This window comes from Asterias rubens, chromosome 12, assembly GCF_902459465.1.
Source record: "Asterias rubens chromosome 12, eAstRub1.3, whole genome shotgun sequence".
Lineage (NCBI taxonomy): Eukaryota > Metazoa > Echinodermata > Asteroidea > Forcipulatida > Asteriidae > Asterias > Asterias rubens.
The window spans coordinates 172,584-196,998 of record NC_047073.1 but is presented as its reverse complement, the minus strand read 5'-3'; the positions used below and the strand labels follow the sequence as shown (position 1 = coordinate 196,998).

Sequence of the window (24,415 nt, the reverse complement as noted above, 5' to 3'; positions counted from 1 at the left end):
CAGCTTTGATACTGGGATGATGTAACTATAATTTCACTTGCAAGCACGTTTTTCACTGAGAAAATCAATGCATTTACTCAACATTTATGCAGTATTCTTTAATCAACTAATGCTAATTTCATACTATCATCATCTATTCTTCAGGTTTTTATTTATTAATTTTCTCCCCAATGGTTTAAGTTTTTAAATCCAATAGGATGAAATGTAACATGAATGTTGATGATGTAGACAGACCTACATAACAACACGTATTGGATAAGACTAGCATCATTTTCAGTGTATGCCAAAGATCTTAATTATTAGAATCAGAATATGACATGATGTAAATGTGAGTTTTTTATGCAAATTATGTTTTGCCCTCACTTTGACTATTTTCCTGTAATGAAAATTAAAATCTTTTTAGTATTTTACATAAAATGGGAATGCATATTCTATATTTAAAGCTGTTTCATGTAAATAGACAAGGTCTGACAGATGGTCGAATAAACATGTTTTTATTTATAAAATCTTTTATGTGTAAAGTTACTATTTTCTGCCTATTTTTCATTGATTATTCTTCTTTACCCTCCCCGAGATGAAGTGAACCTTTGGGAAATCCAAAAGTCATCAGACCTTGGACAATTTGTATCAGTGAGATCAATTTACACCCACCCTATCCCCTCAATGAAGCCCCGCCCACCACTTGACGCCCATCCCTTCATAAGCCCTGCCCACCCTTCCCCTCAATGCAGCCCCACCACTTGACACTCCCTTAACAAGCCCCACTAAAACCCTTCTGTCTGGAAAAATCAATATCTGGAGCAGTTGAAGGAAGTAAAACAGTTAAGACGTTTTATTCTGTGATCTATCTGTTCCTTGCTCTATGGTTTGACTTTAAGTTATTTCTATAGCCGTTTTCGAAATCACGGTAGATCAAGGCATCGGCTACTAGTTACCCGTTTGCTATAATTATATTTGGTAAGCTCGTAGTAAAAGCCAGAGTAGAGTTAGAAGCGTGGCTTCGAAAAGGGCCTCTTATTCAGAACAGCGCCCTCCATTGTTGAATTACATCCAGTTGTTTACAAATGGCGGACGTTCTGTTTTAATTTTAGTAAGTTGTTCCAGGGTTTTTCTTCCAGAAAACACTACGATCGGCTCAAAATGTCAAGAGATTGGGAACACAACTTTAGCAGCATCGTAAAGGAAACTGAGTCAAATCTTGCCAAAGTTCGGGTAAGTAAATTTCACGTTATTTATGTGTAAAACATCGACGACTGACTCGTGTCGTGACTGAGTGAGACCGGTCCTACTAAAAGCCGACAACTCGCCGACAACGCCGACAACAAGTCCAGAGCGCCAACAACTCGCCGCCAACAAGTTTTAATTACCTCAAAAATGGCCAATAAACCATAGATGTATAAGAACTATATGTGTTCTGTAATATAAACATAATGATAAAGTTAATGGAAAAACTTCACAAAAAGTGTGAATTTTTAACCAGAAAAAAACTTCACTTGCACGAAAAGCGGTCGGACGCCATCTTGGCTTAAAAACCGTATTTGGACCAGACCATTATGATACGGGTAGATTTAGCACTTGTCAACAACAGAGGGCGGGCTTCATGTGAAGACCTTCACTGCAGTGTGCACAGTGCATGACGCCCGCCCTCTATTGCTAAGTCTGACTCACCCGCATCATAATGGACTGGTCCGAACACGATTTTAAGCCAAGATGGCGTCCGACCGTTTTCCGTGAACGTTCAGTTTTTTTTCTGGTTAAAAATTCACACTTTTCGTGAATTTTTTTCCATTAAATTTATGTTTATATTACAGAACACATATAGTTCTAATACATCTATGGTATATTGGCAATTTTCGAGGTAATTAAAACTTGTTGGCGGCGAGTTGTCGGCGCTCTGGACTTGTTGTCGGCGTTGTCGGCGAGTTGTCGGCTTTTAGTAGGACCCAGTGAGACTGACCGACACTTCTGACTGAGTACGTCTTCCATCTTTTCGTAGTCATTTTTAACTTCAAAAGTAGGCCTGTCACTGATGCATCAAAATTAGAAAATCGGTGAACAATCATGTTCTGTTTTGTATTCATTAGACATTATAGATAAATAAGGTATAATCTAGGGATTGTATATCTTGAAAATAATATCTGATGACATTAGGCCTTATTTATGTAATTATTTTTAATAATAAGTTAAAAATAATAAATAATAAAATGCCAGTAAAAAATGATAAACACTCACAAAAATCCCCGTCCTCTCGTTCAACGGCTGATTGAAGCTCTGCCTAAGGCATCACTGGTTGAGAGTTCAGTTTAGTTCATTTATTTCTCTAGTATTCACAAGTATAACAGTCAAATACAATTAGTAAGAGGCATGACGAATGAGAAGGTACAAAGTGTCCCAAGGTGCGAAGTGTCCAAAGTCACTTCATACCTTGCAATAGGTACGAAGGGATATCTTTCCGTATGGCGCCACCACTTTTTCACTCATTTTTACAAAAAGGGATATATCAATCAGGTAAATTAGATACTATATTATTTTATTTCGAATGAAAAAGTGGTGGCGCCATACGGAAACTTTTCCGGTACGAAGTGTTCAGGGTGAAAAGTGTCCAGGGTGAAAAGTGTCCTGACACCGGATAAAACAACGCTGTAATTTCTGGGTCCTGATGAAAAGGGGGACAAGCAACAAAATGGGGAATTGTTTTTGTACATACTCAATGTTGTTTGATAATATAAGGTACTGAAATTATCATATTCAAGTTAATATTCAAGTTGTACAAATAATTAGATTTATTACTAGTGTTTTAATCTCTTTAATTGTTATAGCAAAAGAATGCTGTTGTTTTTGTCTGATTGTGATGTCATTCAGATATACAGAGGAACTAAACTGGATCTGTGTCTTTCCTTTTTTCTCTTTATTTCAGCAAAGATTAGATGTGCCAAGATACCAATCTAGAGTGGCAACTAACAATCATACACACACTTCATTTTCATGTGAGTTCAGTTTGATTTTCAATCAATCAATCAATCAATCATAGAACATTTATTTCAACATTGTTATGATAATACATAATACATACACCATTAAGTTAACACTATTATAACAACATATTTTAAAAGACGAAATAATCATTTATAACAATATTAACTTAACGAAGCTTAGTTTAAACATTATTCACATAACAACATTGGGCAAAGGGTGAAGCAAAGCTTTTGTACCCGTACCCTTGACAGACAAACACAGACTGGCAAATGACAAACGAAAAAAGGACAATGACAGACATATAGGAGCATAATTGAGCTATTGCTAAATGACAATTTTTCCATTACAGATTAAGAATATGATTGGAGCAGTTGTGTTTTTAGTTGTTTGGTGAATGTAGATAAACTTAATGATGTTTTAAGAGGGGTGGGTAGACTATTCCAAAAATGTGTACCTCGTTGAACGAGGCCATTTTTAAACATTGACGTTCTGTTAAAACTAACATAAATGTTCTTGTTCGAGCTGCTTCTAGTGTTATAAGAATGCACATCTGAAGTGAGAGTAAAACATGAACTAAAACAGGAAGGTAACAAATTATTTATATACCTGTACATGAATTTTCCAAGGTTGAGGTTATAGAGATCATTAAAGTGTAGTAGTTTCAGTTCGGCAAACAAAGGAGAGGTATGGTCCCGATAATGAGCGTTGAAAATTATTCGAACAGCTCGTTTTTGTAAAATAAGAAGTTTATCACAGGATGAAGAGCCACCCCAAGTGAGAATTGAGTAATTTAAATATGGGAGGACTAATGAGTTGTAAAGAGTTATTAAGATATTCATTGGATTTTTGTGTGTAACTGTTATAAATGTCTCCTGCATAGAGCAAGCGTGAAATTTTATGTTACATTTGGCGAAGAGCACATTGGACAATTTTAAAAGGGCATTAAGGCGACGACCATGGGCTACAGACACCATAGTCTCCATGCATTAGCCTGTGTGGAATTGCAGGCCTTATAAGCTGTATGCAAACGTGTGCACAATGTTGTACCACCATTTAGTGTCTCTGTTTACAGTCACCATTCTCAGCTTACAGGGCTTAGAGCCAATTCCTGTGCGATCAACATTGACTAGTGAGGTATGCAGGTGGACAAGCCAAAGTTCAAGCTATATGAGCAAAATGCAATCTTAAAATATTGATGATTATCACCTTATAAGTGCTTCAGAAATATTGAAGATTCACATTATATGCCTCGATCAATGTTTGGCCTAAAAACAAATGTCCAAAATCTGCTCTGACAGTGTACCGGTATGTTTATTTTGTCAGTCCACATTTAGCTTAGTGCTTCAAACTGTAAAGCATTGTGGTTCTACTTGAGATCTAAACAGACTCCCCTTGAAATCAAAGTGTGACCTGTAAACCCTACACACCCAGATTACTCAAATAGTCATTATGCTCAGCTTATCTGCTTTATTTAATCACAAGATAAACAGTTTAAAGGTTGTTTGTTTAACCCATTGTTGACAGAATCAGGCAAATTCAAACATAATGAGGGATTCTTATTGGGTCATTTGTTGTGATCGTTGTTCATCAAATAACAAATGTTGAGAGTTATGATTGGGTCATTTGTGACGGTTGCACTTCAAATTTGCCCAAACAACAGAGAGTGGCAAAAGGTTATGTCATTTTTTCCCTAATTTGACACAATTAGACACAAATTAATAACAGAGACTTGAATGCACAATGCGTTAGTTCGTTTTGGTGTATGGAGACATCACTGTCTGTATGACTTGGTCTGAATTTCATAAGGCTGCTTAAGCACAAAAGTAGCATATTAACAAATTGTGCTAACCAGAACAAGCCTACCAGCTAAACAGCCTGTCATATGTACAATTTGTGACTGGTATCCTGCTCATTTCTGCTAATTTGTGGAATTTATAGAATATGTGGCTGCAACAGATGTTGATAATGTTGGCTACTGTTTATAACTGTCACGGTTAATATTATGAAACAACAACTATCATTCGAAGGCAATACCAAAGAAAATAATTTATTGAATTGAATTCAATTGAATTGAATTGAATTGAATTGAATTGAATTGAATTGAATTGTGATGTTCTTGTTATGTTTTTTCAGCCAAACCATCAACATTGCCCAGGAACTATGTCACATCGCCAACATTTGCTACAAATGGATTGTCTAGTTATAGTAATTGGCGTTCTCAGCCACATCAAAAGTACCAGAGTCTGTATACCTCCCAGACATCAGAAGGAGACTCCATTCCTAGTACATCCACAGAGTCACCGGCGATGGTTGCCATGCTGACTGAAAAGATTGAGAATCAGGATAAAGTAGGTCACTTATCGATTGTCAAAAGGACAAATCGTTTTTGAAATATTTGTTCAATTCAATTCAATTATGGTTTATTTTATGAAATTTCATCACCAAATAAAAAGTCAAAGACTAAGGGAATTTGGCTTACAATAAAATTACATTTAAAATAAATTTAAGAATTGTAATTGATAAGAAACAAAAACCAAGTTAAATACTTACATGTAACACTGTCTACAGTCTGCACACTTGTAATTTAAACCACCTTGAGATCGTTTAATGGTTACCGTTCTCCTTCAAGTTGTAGGCATCTGTTTCTAGTATATCATAAGATTCTCCATTCATTATGTCTGATGAGTGTTAATGTAATTCATCAGTAGGTCATCGTCTGGGCCAATGCCATCCATTGCACTCTCTTATGAACTTTACTTTAAACATTACGACCTCGACCCAGTTTCTTAGAGGGCTGCTTAAGCAGGAAGTATTGCTTAACAATTTTTTGCTAAGCAAAAAGGAACAGGATACCAGTCATAAATTTTACATATGACATGGTACTTTTGCTGGTAGCCTTATACTGGTCAGCATTAAAATATTTTTGCTAACTTATAAGAAATCAAATTTCATTAAAATAATTTATTTATACAAATTATTTATTGAATTTATATTGCACTCTCTCCAGACCAGCCTATTCAACTTATCATTAAGTAGCGATCAGCAGATGGTCATAATTAACAAAATAAAATGATTACAAGAAAAAACCTTTATTAATAAAAAGTAAATTGTCACTTCCTCTGAACAGACTATACATGCTCTAAGCCGTCAAGTAGAAACAATGGAACGGGAGAAAGATCGTACCCAGACCCATCTAAGACGTGTTGACCAAGAACTCTCTTCCCTGAGTAATCGTCTTCAAGAAGGCGGAGTTCATCTCGAGACGGAGAGGAAAGTAGAAGGTTGGAAGAGAGAGGTCACTTTACAGCTTGGTGACCTTCAAAGTCAGGTCATAGGTCAACACAGGAATGCTACTGAGGGTGGTTATAGTGATGATGTACTGAACTCGTTGACAAGGGAGGTTCATGACTTGTGAGTACTGTGTATTTGAATTATGAAGTAGGGAGCAATTCAGATTTGTAGTCAACATTTTTGACTAAATCTTAACGGCACTGGATACTATTGATAATTACTCAAAATAATTGTTTGCATAAAAGGTTACTTGGTAACGTGCAATGGAGAGCTGTTGATAGTGTTAAAAAACATTGTGAGAGACGGCTCCCTCTGAAGTAATGTAGTTTTTGAGAAAGAAGTAATTTCTCACTAAAATATTTGACTTGAATTCGAGACCTCAGCTGAGGTCTCGAATTCAAGCATCTGAAAGCACACAACTTGTGCGACAAGGTTTTTTTCTTCTATTATTCTCTCACAACCATTGACCAAATGAGTTCAAATTTTCAGAGGTGTGTTCTTTTATACACATGTTAAGATACACCAAGTGAGAATCAATTACCAAAGGTGTCCAGTGCTTTTAACGTCTGGTGTTTTTTTTCTGAGCAAAACTACTCCAATACTCTGTAATATATAAAGGTTTATATTTGTGCTAAAATAAATCCATGCGACTGACTTGACTCCACAGTAAGCGTCAGATGCAAGAAGATCTATCTGGGTGTAGAAGAGAACTAGAAAGCCTTAACTCAAGACTAATGAGGCATGAGATAAATATCGCCAACCAACAAGCAGATGGTAAAGATTACAGTCGCAGGATAGATCATCTAGACAGGGTAAGATTCAAGATGGTTTACATCTCAGGCCCGGATTGAGATGTCTTATTTCTACTCATTGATGATGGTTTAGTTTGTCAACAACATGTTGGTTTAAAAGCCATATGTGAGTTGGGATTTGAATAATGATGATCACTATGTCAAAGGGACAAATATTGGCAGAAGAGAGCCTGGGGAGCCCATCAAAGCTAAGACCCTTCAGCTTCCAAGGGCGCTGCCCCTTGACCCCACCAGGGCCCTTTCCTTAAGCGGACCGCGGTTGTGAGGCGCTAAGCTGCTCCCGATACACACACACACTTGACAAAATTAGCCGGCATCCAATTTGCCCTAGCTACAACCTTGATGTACAATGACTTGCTTAGTCACAATATACCGCTTACATTTGAATTCCTCAGACTAAAGAGACAGTTGCTATGTCAAATGGTTCGGGGCAAGCCTTTGCATAGCAACCTCCAGATGAGCAAACCCTAGTACCTTTGTGCCATACACATCCATTCAGAATTGTTAATGGGTGTTCATCATCTCTTTACACAACTAAGAGGTATTTGTATTGAGAGAATGATCTTGGCCCAATGTCATAAACAGTGCATTCTTAATAAGAATTTTGGCGCCAATCAATTTCAATGATGCTTTGATTGAATACCATTCAAATTCAGGAATTAATTGAACTTCTGTGTGCAAAAATGTACAGACCATTGAAATGTGACGTCATCAAACATGATTTGATTTGACAAAAATTGCACTTGAAATTTATCGAACACTGTCATTTTACACCATTTTTTACCTGTGGTTAGAGTCTTGTAAGTTTTTCCCCCATTTACAAGGACTCTCTCTTTTGGAAAAATCTTTTGCAAGATGAGTGGATCACAAAACTGTATTTGACGTTGTAGGCCATCTTTAAATTAAGCCTGACATAGTGTGGTTTTTGGCAGAGTGGTCTAGTGCCATAGACTCAAGCTCCGATGGCTTAGTCATCAGAAGGTGGCTTCGAATCCCGGTCATGACTCTTGTGTTCTTGAATAAGACACTTGCTTGTCATTACCCAGTAGTGAATGGGTCCCTTTGAGGGTAGAGATTGTTGATGTGAATGATTAGCCACCTGTGTGCCAATTTTGGTTACCGGTGCTGCATACTCCTAAGGAGTTGAGGTGGTTTCAGGAATGTTTAGGGCCCAATGAACAGGGGTAATATGTTGTAAGGAGAATCAAGTCACATTGTTTTATTCATTTCTCAAAAACTACAGCACTTTCGCAAGTAATGTTTAAAGGTTAGCTTTCTACAATCATTATCTTCAAACGCAGTTTAATGTAAATCTGTGGACATTGTGTTTTATGTTACATAAAGCACCCAAATCCTTTAATAAACAAAGATAATTTGGAGTTGTCTATAAAGTTCTATTCTATGAATGTATTTCTTTAGACATTGACCAGTGTATGTGATTCCCAGCGAAGTCATTCCAGAGAATTCAACCACTCGCTTCATGGCAGACAAACCAATGACCAAGAAGTATTACATCTAAGGTGAGTAGTTCAGACAAACCAATGACCAAGAAGTATTACATCTAAGGTGAGTAGTTCAGACAAACCAATGACCAAGAAGTATTACATCTAAGGTGAGTAGTTCGGACAAACCAATGACCAAGAAGTATTACATCTAAGGTGAGTAGTTTAGACAAACCAATGACCAAGAAGTATTACATCTAAGGTGAGTAGTTCAATCTCCAAGAAGCTGTTTCATGATAGCTTGTTTCATACTGATATGGCGTGTCATGGCTTAACAGTTAAGAGCACTGATTTAAAACTCTGGTGTTTCTGTTCAGCAGAGTGGGTTCCAGAGTCCTGACAATTGATTCCTTAACCAACAAATTTCATACTTATTGTTAATTCTTGTTGGTCTTGTTTAGCTTAAACTTTATGTTTCATCTAGACCCACTTTTAGATAACGAGATATAAAACATTCCACTATCCACCAGTGGTCAAGCAGTTAAGAGCACCACCATTGAACTAAAGCTATGATCTGTGCCAGGGAATGTTGGTTCGGTAGTCGTGACCCTTGTGTCCTTATGTCATTGCTTCGTCCTTTGGATGGGGACGTTAAGCAGTTGGTCACTTGTGTTGTGTAACGCATGTAAAAGAACCAAGTGTCTTGCTGAAGGACACAATTGTCACGACTGGGACTCAAACCTACACTCTGCTGATCAGTAACACCAGTTTTTCTCGAAGACGAGCAGAGTATACTGTTCGGAACGTCGAGACCACACCCGGCTCTTTTCAGAGCCAACACTCACACAAAAGAGATTTACACATGGTTGCACCAGCAAGTTTACTACTTATTTATAGTTTCATCCTTAAAAAACACCAAAGTTTTAATTCGGTGCACTTAACTGCTAGGCCACGACACTTCCAGCTGTTTCATGACAGCTTGTTTCATACAGAGTGAACACCGTTAACTCCAGATCATTTAGATAATGCAAGCACCTGTTCAATACACACTCCCTCTCGGCAGGTCCCTATGGAGGCAATTGCAAATCCAATTATGATGTCAAATTCTTAGACTTCAGCAAATGATTCATAAAAGTTTGACACATTTCAACTTACACTGCTCAGTCACTTTATGTTTATGACGTATAATATTCAATCTGGGTTTGAAGTGCCTTTCTAGATGACTAATCTAAATGAATTTGAATCTAGAGATTCACTTGTAATAATAATAATAATAAAGAATATTTATAAGGCGCCAAAATCCATCAAATTAAGTTGCTCAAGGCGCACGAGAGGGAAAACCACACACAGCAAAACAAAATTTGACATAGAACAATTACATATAAGCGACATCAGACAAGGCAGTTTTCAAACTATATCTTGAAAGTATCAACACTAGAAATATTGTGGATTTGTACTCACTTGGTCCTTATTGTTTCCAGTATTGAATCTTCATACTCCAATACTAGGCCCAATTTCATAAAGCCTGTAAGCACAAAAACTCGCTAAACAGAGAATAGTATTGCTTAGCAGAATCAAGTTACCAGCCCAAATTACATTAAGTTTGCATTGTTGCTAGCTGATGTCAAACTCAATTTTTGCTTAGCAAAGAAATTAGTCAAGCAGTATTTTCTGCTTTTGAATATGGGCCCTGATTCTGCACAGAGACAATTGCCTCCATGCCCCTTGCTCATTGCCTTGACGCAGAGGTATCAATGTAATAATCTCCTTTGCCCCCCCCCCCCCTTTCTAGAATGAAGCATCGGGCTTGAACTTTGAGTGATTTGGGTTAGGGAAGGCTTAGGGAAGTCGGTATTTACTTTATCTATCCTGTTATCTACTTGTATCGCATGTTGCTTGCACATGTAGATTTTTTGATACTTCCCAGCTCCACAATTGGTCTTCACATGAGTAATGGCTTCTTTGCAATTACAGGCCTATATGCTTCGTTTTTGAAAGGGCAAGGGCATCGAGGCGTTTTCTTTGTGGTAAATGTCAACCTATGAGGAAATTTTAAATTTCAAGGGCACCAAGGCAATGACCAGGGGCCTTGGAGGCAATCGAGCGTTGCTTCCGTGAAGTATCAGGCCTATACTAAATAAATGGTGTGAGATGTGATGGGTCAAGGTGGTACAACACCAACCTCATTGCCATTTGGTATCACCTGGTGTCACTTAATGGTGTGAGATGTGATGGGTCAGGGTGGTACCACACCAACCTCATTGCCATTTGGTATCACCTGGTGTCACTTAATGGTGTGAGATGTGATGGGTCAAGGTGGTACCACACCAACCTAATGGCCATTTGGTATCACCTGGTGTCACTTAATGGTGTGAAATGTGATGGGTCAAGGTGGTACCACACCAACCTCATTGCCATTTGGTATCACCTGGTGTCACTTAATGGTGTGAGATGTGATGGGTCAAGGTGGTACCATACCAACCTCATTGCCATTTGGTATCACCTGGTGTCACTTAATGGTGTGAGATGTGATGGGTCAAGGTGGTACCACACCAACCTAATGGCCATTTGGTATCACCTGGTGTCACTTAATGGTGTGAAATGTGATGGGTCAAGGTGGTACCATACCAACCTCATTGCCATTTGGTATCACCTGGTGTCACTTAATAATGTGAGATGTGATGGGTCAGGGTGGTACCACACCAACCTCATTGCCATTTGGTATCACCTGGTGTCACTTAATGGTTTGAGATGTGATGGGTCAAGGTGGTACCACACCAACCTCATTGCCATTTGGTATCACCTGGTGTCACTTAATGGTGTGAGGTGTGATGGGTCAAGGTGGTACCACACCAACCTCATTGCCATTTGGTATCACCTGGTGTCACTTAACGTAAATTCAAAAAAGAAAAAAATGGATATGTTGAACATGATCTTGAGTCTTTGAGAAACACCTGTGGAAGGTAATCTCAGAGCTTTATGGTCTCAAAAGAAAACAAGCTCAGAGCATTTCCTGTGAGTTGCTAATAATTGCTAAAGCTTGTCTGAGTGAATTGGGTATGATTTATGATGGAATTCTGTCACGCTTATCCGACAGGATCACCATGTGTGTAAGTTGACCATAAAGATATCCCTCACCTCTTAGACCCATTGTTCCTAAGCTTAGATCCATCACTGCCTAGAGGCCTGTAGTTCTTACAATCCTGCAGCGCCAAATCCCTACGATCAAATGTTATGGATTAAGAGTATGGTTTTTTTCCAGTGAGTAGCGTTGGGCTGTCATGCCGGTGATGAATGTACAGATTTGGGTGCAATCTACAACGGTTTATACTCTGAGACTAAAATGTAAATGGATGACACTCGGAGGAACATGTTTCATTAGAAACAGATGTCAAGAGTGTTTGACTGCGGTTATCAATGTTGTGTCTGCAACAGTTTCTTTTTTATCAATCTAGTTTTCTTAAAGGCATTGGACACTATTGGTAATTTAGCATAAAAACCTAGCATACAAATTAATTGGTAGCGTAAAAACTAACCTGGTAACAAGCAATGGTCAATAGAGAGCTGTTGATAGTGTAACACATTGTGAGAAACGGCTCCTTTTAAAGAAATGTAGTTTTTGAGAAAGTAAATCGAGAACTTGAAATCCAACAATGGAAAGCACACAACTTGTGCAACACAGGTGTTTGTTCTTCCATTACATGTATTCTCTCGCAACTTTCAATTGGGTTCACAGGTTTGTTATCTCATGCATATGTTGAGATACACCAAGTTAGAAGACAGGGCCCAATTTCATGGCTCTGCTTACCGCGGATTTCTGTGCTTGCGATCGCGATTCCCCGCTAGCTAGCCTTGGTAGCGTAGAATCCCTAGTAATGCGCAGTACCCACGCGCAGACACCAAAATTCGCCGCTAACCCGTGAAATACGCTTGCTGTAAGCACGGAATTTCCTGCTTCCGTAAGCGCCGATTCTGTGCTTACGGTAAGCAGAGCCATGAAATTGGGCCCTGGTCTTAGACAGTTACCAAAAGTTTCCAGTGCCTTCATTGTTGTTAAAGTCAAAGTTTCCAGTGCCTTCATTGTTGTTAAAGGCAAAGTTTCCAGTGCCTTCATTGTTGTTAAAGGCAAAGTTTCCAGTGCCTTCATTGTTGTTAAAGGCAAAGTTTCCAGTGCCTTCATTGTTATTAAAGGCAAAGTTTCCAGTGCCTTCATTGTTGTTAAAGTCAAAGTTTCCAGTGCCTTCATTGTTGTTAAAGGCAAAGTTTCCAGTGCCTTCATTGTTGTTAAAGTCAAAGTTTCCAGTGCCTTCATTGTTGTTAAAGGCAAAGTTTCCAGTGCCTTCATTGTTGTTAAAGGCAAAGTTTCCAGTGCCTTCCCTTCATTGTTGTTAAAGGCAAAGTTTCCAGTGCCTTCATTGTTGTTAAAGGCAAAGTTTCCAGTGCCTTCATTGTTGTTAAAGGCAAAGTTTCCTGTGCCTTTATTGTTGTTAAAGGCAAAGTCTACTTTTGGTTTTGGACACATTTAATTGTTTTAACCCTATACAAATGTATACAATAAACAAGGTGGAAGTTTCGTTTTAAAAGGTGGACACGTTTTTGAGATCTTGCCAGAAACAAGATAATCCCTTTATACAATCTGAGAATCTTTACTGATTGTTACACCTTCTAAGATTGTAATTTTTAAAACTGATATCTTTTTACATACAACCACTTCACTTTGAAGTGAAATGTTTCTCAAAATGCTTTACAATGTTGAACGCTGCACTATTGAAAAGTTTTTGTGCTAAGCAAAGGTTTTTGTGCTAAGCTAGTTTTTGTGCTTACAGGCTTTCTGAAATTAGGCCCAGTTCTATAACTTTTTCGCTTTTCTGACCTCATATTCATGCTTGTTTATTTTTGTAGATCGGAGATGAGTCGGCTGATGTGTACGGTCGATAGACTCGAGAATCAAAGGCCCCTGATTGGCTCACAGAGACTGACTCATGAACAGCCGAACTCAGTAGGAAAAAACTCATCACTCGGTAACAACTCGTCAAGTGCTGGTAACTCGTTTAACAAGTTATCATCAAGTAAAGGTATGATCATCTTTGAGCAAGTTAGAGTACACATATAGTAACTACTGACCAGCAACTTACATGCGCAGTGACGCACTCACTTGACGGACTCGCTTGGAAGCCCAGTCAATTTCGCTATAGTGTCCCTGGTTCCCCTCTGCACTTTACACATGTTAACATGGAATAAGCCATTAGGACCATGGAAGAAACCATGGTCATGAGGCTGGTTCCAAATGGTCGACCACAGTAGTCGACCAATGGTGGAACAGTGTGAGTTTTAGTCAAAATAGTCAACCTTTAGTTAACTACTAAGCGCACTCAAACTTGCTTTAATTTAAAACCAGCCATTAGCAATCAACTGATATAAATTACAATTATCATTCAGTCCACTTTTGTACTCGCTGTTTGTGGCATGTCATGGCCAAGTGCTTTAGTGCACGGGACTTGGGATGGCGAAGAGTGTTTGTCGTTTTCTTTCTTGAGAAATGAGAATTGAAATAACTGTCTGAAGTTGCTGGCGGGTGCAGTAGTTTTTACTGATTTTAACCAGTGTTCTTCAATCTTTCAGGCTTGTTGGTTGAAATGGAGACGCAGCATTTCTTAATGAACTTAGGAAAAGTCTTTCTTCAACAGTTGGGATACAAATTGCATCTGCTATGAATGTTTGTTGAATTTGCTCTCATTTTGAGGAGCAGTTGTGGATTTTACCAAATTCTTCCTAACTTAGGATTAATCTTAGGACTAAGGACGAGTTAAGTTCCGTATCCATAGACAGTGGGACGCATTGAACCCATCCCTAAGTTCATGAAGTTAGGACGAGTCACTCGCCCTATAAAACTCGAGATAGGATTAATCAGCTGCAGAGATCATATGAGGTCTAGTTCAATGTCTGAACAAAAGCTTGTCAAGAAAGTGAGCATTTTCCATCTAGGTTCGGACCTGCCATGTGCTTGAATATCCTATGAAGGTTGGACCTGCCATGTGCTTGAATATCCTTTGAAGGTTGGACCTGCCATGTGCTTGAATATCCTATGAAGGTTGCACCTGCCATGTGCTTGAATATCCTATGAAGGTTGGACCTGCCATGTGCTTGAATATCCTATGAAGGATTGGCTCAGGATATACTAGCGGTGTTGTAGGCTAGCAACGCCCAGTGTGACAAATCTCACCAGTAATTATATGTGTCAACCTGTCACCATTTGATGTATACCAGTTGCATGGTCCACAACTCTAATGGCTATTAATAAGGATACAATAGAACGAGCTACGGCCGCTAGTCTCTAACCACTTTACCCCCAGTTAGAGAGGAGGGGAGAATCTAGTTGGAATGGTGAACAGTGGCTCACCACTGCCGCCGGTTCAAATTGTCATTGATTTGTCCACGCTGTACATGGTGGTGTAAGGTTGATTGATAAGGGAACACGCTAAGCGTGTGTGTCTGAGAGTAAGATTGCTTACGCACAGAGTCATAGCCCACACTACATAACCATGTACCAGACCTGATACTTTAAGAAGGCAACGATTGCCTCCATGCCTACTGGTCATTGCCTTGGTGCCCTTGAAACGCTCCAGTAGATATTTACAATTTCTTTATAGGGTGCCCTTATCAAGGAGAAAATGCCTTGGTGCCTGTGCCCTTTCAAAAGTTAAGCATACAGGCCTGATGTACAATACTACATTTGGTGTAGCTACTGAGAAATATCCATTGCTGACCATATAATGATCCACACAAACATGCCTCAAAATTGCGTGGTTTTCCTTTTACTTCAAGAACTAAGACGGTATGCCATTTTGTGGAGTCATGTGTGTTAGTTTTCACAGTTAAAGGAAAACCATGCTATGTTTGTGTGGATCATTATATTCTTTTTTAAAACATCTTTCTAACCATATCGATTTCATAACAAACGGTTTCAAATGCTTTTCATGGATCAACTCAACCGATCCAAGGCAACGTGTTCCTATCAAAGAATTGTTTCTTTCTCTGACATTGTGTTTTTAGCGATGTCTTCTTTGTTATAAGAGTCTTGTTTACCTAACTTGCTGTACATGAATTTGCTTACTTGTATGAAATCATGGGCTCAGACTGGTGGCCAGCTGGTTATAAAACAAGACCAAGAACATTGAAGTCATTATAGTATTAATTGACTCGATGAAAAGATTGAATTATTGGCCATAATTAGATTATGTACTCAGTCCCAACATGGCAAGCCTTTCCCTTATCCTGATTGTTTCCCCGTGTGACTGACACAAGTCTCTTTCAGACATCTGGTTCAGACAAGTCCAGCTTTTCTACATTTCTTGTTTAGTTTGGTTTGTCAGTTCTTTTTTTGTTGTACTTTGATACTAAAATGTAGTGATGTACACATTTCTGCAAGTCATTTCATATGATCAAAGTTGGTGCTTTATTTGAGTTCATGGTCTGTTTTGACTGTTATCTTTAACATCCCCGATTGCTTTTTGTAATGATTGGTCCTTCTCCGGTGTATCAGGTAGACATTAGACCCCTAGCGTATGAAGATTCAAACTCAAATAGCGCCCTCTGGAATAACCAGAGGCACTGGAGGCCAGGGCCTATGTTGCTCTGGTCTTGACCTTGGTGCCCCTTCACACGTTTCCTGTAGACTTTGATATCTTCCAATAGAAGTGCCCTTTACAAAATAAAAATAGCCTTGCCCTCACAAAGATTAAATTCCAGCAGCCGATTTCACGTAACGCTAAGATTAATCCTATCTCGAATTAACCTTAGGATGGGTTCAATGCCTCCTAACATCTATGGATACGGAACTTAACTTGTTTTAAGTCCTAAGATAAATCCTAAGTTAGGAAGAGTTTGGTGAAATTGACGGTAGGCCTATCATAGGATGCCAGTCATTGGCTTAAAGTTGCATGTGGTGTATACATGGTTTGACCTTATGATGTTAGCCTACATTGAAGGGATGTATACATGGTTTGACCTTATGATGTTAGCCTACATTGAAGGGATGTATACATGGTTTGACCTTATGATGTTAGCCTACATTGAAGGGATGTATACATGGTTTGACCTTATGATGTTAGCCTACATTGAAGGGATGTATATATATTTATGGCTGTTTGTTTTAACCGTTGTTTGGTGTCTTCATGTAACTTCATCTAACCTTGCATGACGGATAGCCTTATCTGACCTGGTATTGGTTCTGGATTTAATACGTTGTTTGTTCTCTGCTCCACATTCACAGTTGAAGGTTAATGAAGAAAACACATTAGCAGTAAATAGTCATTTCTTTGAGTTCAGGATTTGAAATCTGGAGATTATGTATGCCAAGCTATTGTCAACTAGATGTGTGCATAGTAGACACATATTGACTGCTTCGGGTGATTTGGTTAAAACTACGGCCCCCAAGGTGATACTTGGTGGGCTTTATTATCCTGAGGTTAAGTCTTGGGAAAATAGATCCATCTGGAGGTCACCGAGGGGTCAGAGTTTTAACCATAGCACAAGTAAAAGCAGTCAGTATTTGTTTTACAACACCACGTACACATATTGATTGTTTGGGTTTAGTACATTGTTTGCTGCATGTATAGCACATCACGTCGCACGGTTTTCTGGTAAATATAAGACATACATGCACTACATATGTTTGGAATTGAAATTCAACTACAACACAAGGAAGAAGAGAGATGAAAAATAAAGATTAGTTGAATTGAATTGAATTGAATTGAATTGAATTGAATTGAATTGAATTGAATTGAATTGATGGTACTGATTTTAATTCATGATAAACACTTACATTGGAGAGGCCAGGCATATTAATCAGAGAATACCGCATTTCAAAAGTTGCAGTTTAATTGCTATCTACAAGGTCATCAACATTTCCCTTGAGAAGAAAGTCAGTCTAAGAAACCGCTAGAGGCGAAACCTCTTCGGAATAATAACTAATTTCATTTGACCATGAAAAATAGCAATTCACTGTTTGAAAATATCATAACCTTAAAACGTGACTAAAAAAGGGTTGACATAAAAATAGTCCAGTTGACAAGGTTTCCGACTCGTTAGCCAAGTCATTAATTGGATCTGCAGTTAACATCTTGAAATGTTCTCACCAAAGAAGGCTGATTTCCCTTTGTGGCAAACCACTTGAACACATTTCCACTTTGATCACGCACTTCTTGTGACAGGATACCTTGAGACTTCAGCAGCTTGAGTGGGACCTCTTAATTTATCCTGTCCAGTTTAAAACCTTGACTTCTGGCTTCTTGTCATCCTAGGAATGGAAACAGGTTTGGAAGGTGGGGGGGCATCCTTTGACTACCCCCTCCCCAGAGATTACTTTTATTCTCACTACTAGTCCCTAGTTGGTTAGATGATTTATGCAGCGTAATTTGTTATTGCATTCATACAGCAATAATTATCTGTACACAATTTTTCTGCTGACAGTGGCACACATGTTGTCAAAAAGCTGATTATTTTCAGACCTTTGCTTAAACTACTGCCCCTCAAGTTGAAGGCTCCATCCAAGCAGTGGATTTTCATCTCTGTTTGTTTGAGGTCATGAATTGAATTGAAGTTCTGGTGGTTAAGTCATCGAAGTGTTGGTTCGAATCATGGGTACCTGCGAGGGTTTTAAAAAGCCTTCAGAGCGACACACAGCAGACAAGGGCTGTATACTCCCCAGGGAGATGAGTTGACCCAGTGACAACGGCACTAGTTTAAAGACATTGAGACAGTTATATGATAAATTTAATGGTTTGGTATTTTGGTTTTGGTTTTTTGTATTTCTCCACAAATCAAAGCACCTATTTTGATACAACTTAAGCAGGATATTTTCTGGCAAACTTGAGGATTGGAATGAATGCAACCTTCTTCCACTGTATTCCTATAACAGCTGTTGACCATAAGCCCAGAGGGAGATACCTAGGAGATTGAGTATCTTGGGATAGAGGTTGGCTATGATTAGTCGCGCTTGCATGAAACAAACAAAACTAGACAGGGAAGTTTGTAGCAATTGAATCATGTAACATTCACATAGTCAGTTATAGTGGAGGAAATCCTGCTCAATTTGGAAGAGGTTGTCACGGTGTAGAGTTCTCCTAAAAACCCCTGGGGTCTAGTTGTGTTTCCCCTGAGGTTAATTAACTCAGAAAGATGGAGTTTGGGAATCCTACATGACTTGTAAGAATTTGCTGTTCACAGTTTGGCACAGTTGGTGTTGATAAATTGCGTTGCAGTTTTTTTAATAGCATGTTGATAAAGGCAGTAATAATGGATGAATGCACATATGTTGTGATTGATGCATAGCTGCTTGCAAGAGAAATGACAATGCAGAATTGAATGCACAACTGTGTATTTACAAATTCAATCCAGTTTGTTGTTGAAGCTTAAATTTAATCATACATGACGTTGTCTTTGAAATGTCTGTACAGAGACCTTCTATAACTGTCTCCATGTTATAGTACTGCAATTTAAGCTTACAATAGGAAGCCACTTTTACAGACAGTGACCTTAAAAACTAAATCTGAATATCATGATTTATTTCATGTTTTTCCACTACTGTTTTCCTTTTTATTTTGTTTGTCATGTTTTGTCACACTCTGCATTGAGCTGCTAATGCCAAGTACTACTTGTAAAAACATACAGCTCATTAATTTTATGCCCCTGCACTTTGTTCTTTTCTTAAAATGGTTATTTTGTAATATTATTCTGGGGATTGCTACAGTACATGTTTGTCTTCCATTCTGACTGTTATCTCACACTACAGGTTTATTTGTTGTTACCCTTAAAAAAAATTAACTCATGATGTTCGACGAAGAGCTAAATGAACTTACTTTCAGATACCATTTTGTCTCACTGGCCAATGTTTACTGAAGATGTCATTTTCTAATGAGATTGGCTTCAGCACCAGGGAAGGATTCTGACCAATAATTCACTATTGCCTTCCTCTGAAGCCACAGATCTCACATGATCTCACTCGACTCACCACTATCCTTAAGGGATTCACTACTGCCCCCCCCCCGGACCAAATACTGCCCTTTCTGTTTCCACTACTGATCTCTCCTGCATTCACTACCCCCCCCAATCTGGATCCACTACTGCCTTTTTTGGTGTAACAACTTCCACTTCCACTCATTGATCCACCACTACCAGGACCCATCTCGGCCCTCCTGTGTACCCACTACCATCTTCCTCGTTGACACACCACCATCCTCCCCTGACCCACTATCATCCCCTGTACCCACCTGTACCCACATCCTCCCCTGTACCCACCTGTACCCACATCCTCCCCTGTACCCACCTGTACCCACAACCTCCTCTGTACCCACCTGCACCCACCACCAACCTCCCCTGTAACCCACCTGTACCCACCACCATCCTCCCATGAAACCGACCTGTACCACCACCATCCTCCCCTGTACCCACCATTATCCCTCCTGTACCCACCTGTACCCACCACCATCATCCCCTGTACCCACCTTTACCCACCACCATCCTCCCCTGTACCCACCCACCTTTACCCACCACCATCCTCCCCTGTACCTACCTGTATCCACCACCATCCCCCCTGTACCTACCTGTATCCACTACCATCCTCCTCTGTACCCACCTTTACCCACCACCATCCTCCCCTGTACCCACCTTTACCCACCACCATCCTCTCCTGTACCTACCTGTATCCACTACCATTCCCCTGTACCTACCTGTATCCACCACCATCCCCCCTGTACCCACCTGTACCCACCACAATCCTCCTCTGTACCCACCTTTACCCACCACCATCCTCCCCTGTACCCACCTTTACCCACCACCATCCTCTCCTGTACCTACCTGTATCCACTACCATTCCCCTGTACCTACCTGTATCCACTACCATCCTCCCCTGTACCCACCTTTACCCACCACCATCCTCCTCTGTACCCACCTTTACCCACCACCATCCTCCCCTGTACCCACCACCATCCTCCCCTGTACCTACCTGTATCCACCACCATCCTCCCCTGTACCCACCTTTACCCACCACCATCCTCCCCTGTACCCACCTTTACCCACCACCATCCTCCCCTGTACCCACCTTTACCCACCACCATCCTCCTCTGTACCCACCTGGACCCACCACCATCCTCCTCTGTACCCACCTGTACCCACCACCATCCTCCTCTGTACCCACCTTTACCCACCACCATCCTCCCCTGTACCCACCTTTACCCACCACCATCCTCCTCTGTACCCACCTTTACCCACCACCATCCTCCCCTGTACCCACCTTTACCCACCACCATCCTCCTCTGTACCCACCTTTACCCACTACCATCCTCCCCTGTACCCACCTGTACCCACCACCATCCTCCCCTGTACCCACCTGTACCCACCACCATCCTCCCCTGTACCCACTTTTACCCACCACCATCCTCCCCTGTACCCACCTTTACCCACCACCATCCTCCCCTGTACCCACGTTACCCACCACCATCCTCCCCTGTACCCACCTGTACCCACCACCATCCTCCCCTGTACCCACCTTTACCCACCACCATCCTCCCCTGTACCCACCTTTACCCACCACCATCCTCCCCTGTACCCACCGCTATCCTCCTCATGGACCCACCTTCATTGCCTTTTATTGATCCATCAATGCCGTCCTCTAAACCACCACCATCCTCCTCAGGCCGCCTCTGCTCCCCCTGGACTGTTAAAGTCTCCGCCCCAAGATCATGACTTGTAATGTTCAATATCAATCAATCAGTCTTATTTTTCTGACAGACACCAGTAGCAAACGAAGTCCAGAGAGGAAACTAAGATCAAGTCGACCACACAAGCTGCCTGCAGCTCATATCCGCCAGGTATCCGATAGTGATGAATTTGATGTGAGTTTGAGTCTCGCTAGTTCGTCAAGTGAAGATTTCTCACTCGACCTTCCTCCACACCGAGCTAAAAATGTGCAAAGAAACATGTATTCAACATATCCTAAGGGTAAGGTAACTCCTAACCTCTAAGCGATGTTGCTGATATTTTCACTTAAATAACACAGACAACATACCTTGGAACGGGGAACATATTTGCATGGTAAATGTGCCACCATTGTGTCCGACCTAGTTCCTCCCATTAGACTGTTTGAGCATGAAACCAGACTTTCTTCTTCTTCTCATCTATTCACTCTTGATTTATTGAGATGTAGAACAAGGAGCCATTCCAACAGCTTTATGCCACGTACTGCATCTCTTTGGAACTCCTTTCCCGGTGTATGTTTCCCTCCATCCTACAATCTAGACTGTTTTAAGATGAATATCAATTCCTACCTTCAGCTCCCCTGAGTTCTTTTCACATTCAATAATTGTTCTTCTTGTAGCCTCGTACCAAGAGTGGGTTTTAGCCTTGTTTGGGGCCAACTTGCATAGAAAAAACCAATTAAACAAACTAAAAAAACAGTTGGTATAAGTTTCCTTCACTTCTGTGGGTTTTCAAGTGGGTTGCTTGGCTACTTGTTTTGGAGTATGTAACGTTCGGAAGGATTAAAAACCTTATTGGTTTAATTCCATCGCTTATCAAAGGCAAACCTTGAAAGAATAGGCCTATTGTAGCGGGCCTTTATTTTCACTCTTGAAGCAATTTTCTTCTCATAAGGGAGACTTCTACAACAGTATGAGGAAAATGTAAGTTTGTATTGGAACTTTGCAAAGGGCATAACAACAAACTCACAGGGCACCAAGGCAATTGCTGTGGGTGATGTGGGTTATTTCCAGGTCTTTTGCAGGATATATTCTATTGAAAAAATGCTATTTCAATTTTGTACCCAGTTACCACAATTTTCGTAATAACTCTTAGTTCTTTTATTCTGAAACTCTTTGCAGATGATGAGAACAGTGATGCATTCTCTGAGATGACCTCAGCCCTGATTGATCACGACCCCACATTGGACCTTGTAGATTTGGCAAGCACTCCGTCTATAAGCTCAATTGAGTTTGATGGAGATTTTCTTTAAATATTTACTTGTATAAAATGTGTGCTGAAATATCTTGAAATCATTCATACTTAGTCATCATGAAGACTTTAACAAAATGTTTCTTTTGATATCTACGTTTTATGAAATTTTAACAAAATGTGCAAAAATGTAGCATTTGATTTTTGTCAGGTTATGCAGTGAGTGTGTTTTTTTTGGTAATGTTTGGTACCTAGTCTCAGGTCATTTTTGTGCTGCATTATTCAGATGTGTAATAATTGTAATTGTAATGGGAACGCATGGGGTGTTGTGGCCGAGCGAGCGAGCGAGCACCAAACGCAAGCTCTGGTGTTTCTGTGTAGCAGAATATGGGTTTGATATGTGTCCCTGAGCAAGACACTTGACTATAATTGCTTCTCTCCACCCAGGGGTAAATGGGAACCTTTAAGGGCAGAGATGATTCTTGTGAATGATTTAGCTTAGAAGCGCATATTGGTTGTGCAGGCTGGGAGCTGAGATGATTTAAGTTATGAATTTAAGGGGCCAGTGACCAGGGGTAATGGATGTTGGAAGCGCTTTGAGAAGCCCTGCTGGTGTAAAAAGTTCGGTATAAAAACTAGAAGACAAGCTTAGACAACAAACTGATGTATTACATCAATTCTGCCTTGTCATTACTTGATCAAGTTCAATCTGTAACCTTTAGTTATCTAGAGTTGGACTTGTGCACCCAAACCCTGTCTGTTCAACAATGGTTCGGTAGATATAATCTACCATAACCTTAGGGCATGGCTTTACCAGTGCAGGCGAGTGATCTCTCAGGATTGTTTCTGATTTCAGCAAAAAAACTCCTAGACTGACAAGCTATTTTTCAGAATGATGACATCCATTCAATCTCATTTCTCTGTACTGTTTCTTAGTTTGAGGCAGTGACAGCCAATGATAACAGGAAATTATTGCCTAATTTTAAAGGCATTTTTTACCAAATAAAAATTAGAGAGTATTAGTTTTGTGGGAAAATCTAAGCATTCAGATTTGCTCAGGAAAGATTTACTCAGCTTCTCCTGGCTGAACATCACATCTTCCAACTCATTGAAAACATATTTCCATTGCACAAATGCAAAATAATCTTTATATTGAAATCATTTTCTGTGTGATGACATTCCATAACTTCCAATCTGATTTAAATATTCTTTCCTGATTGGTCGATAGTGGCTTAAGTCAGTAGTTCAGTATAAATCCACACAGACCACTATTCCATAAGGCCTGTTAGCCATGACTGAGTGGAGGGCAAAAATCTTGCAAACTTATCGTGGGTTTTTATACATACTAGCAAACTGTGGCGTGGAGCATTAGTCACACAAATACCTATTATTTGTTAGGTTGTTTCTTGTAGAAACAAAATAAATCCAGGGGTGTTAAAGGGGAGTTAGCCCCTCCCCTGCCCTTTAGCCCCTCCCCTGCCCTTTAGCCCCTCCCCTGCCCTTTAGCCCCTCCCCTGCCCTTTAGCCCCTCCCCTGCCCTTTAGCCCCTCCCCTGCCCTTTAGCCCCTCCCCTGCCCTTTAGCCCCTCCCCTGCCCTTTAAAAATATAAATTACATTGGAGTAACCCTATGGTTGCCATGCCAACAGCTCTTACTCCCTCGATAACAAACTCTCTGGATCCGTCCATGCAAACTGTAACTTGCAGCTAAATCCGTGAATTCTGGATTATTTTTAATGTTATGAATGTCATGGCTTGTAACTTAGTTTGACATTGTACCTCCAACAACCTTACGCTTTACACTACAACTCTATTTACATGTTTACATCTATTAACTCTATTAATACCTTCAGTTTTAGGTTTTTTAATTATGATTGTTGGTTTTTTTTAAGATATCAAATTTGTTTTGATATCATTTAGTAAACAAAGGTAGTGATATATGTAGGTCA

General features: G+C 39.9%; 1 protein-coding gene across 1 annotated transcript; it reads left to right on the top strand.

Moving 5' to 3' along the window:
- The first annotated feature begins 1,073 nt into the window (after window positions 1-1,073).
- On the top strand, window positions 1,074-23,967 carry LOC117298096. Its single transcript, XM_033781336.1, has 9 exons — window positions 1,074-1,212; window positions 2,918-2,987; window positions 5,110-5,324; window positions 6,104-6,387; window positions 6,935-7,079; window positions 8,499-8,599; window positions 13,424-13,596; window positions 21,311-21,520; window positions 22,399-23,967. Exons 1-9 carry the CDS (start codon window positions 1,141-1,143, stop codon window positions 22,527-22,529), a joined length of 1,401 nt encoding a protein of 466 aa, XP_033637227.1. The 5' UTR covers window positions 1,074-1,140; the 3' UTR covers window positions 22,530-23,967.
- Window positions 23,968-24,415: the final 448 nt, after the last annotated feature.

What these genes read in the sequence shown, in the direction of transcription:
- LOC117298096 (XM_033781336.1), top strand. Translation starts at nt 1,141, where the DNA reads ATGTCAAGAGATTGGGAACACAACTTTAGCAGCATCGTAAAGGAAACT. An exon ending in CAAATCTTGCCAAAGTTCGG is followed by an intron (nt 1,213 to 2,917) that starts GTAAGTAAATTT and finishes TCTTTATTTCAG; the next exon opens with CAAAGATTAGATGTGCCAAG. An exon ending in ACAAGGGAGGTTCATGACTT is followed by an intron (nt 6,388 to 6,934) that starts GTGAGTACTGTG and finishes TTGACTCCACAG; the next exon opens with TAAGCGTCAGATGCAAGAAG.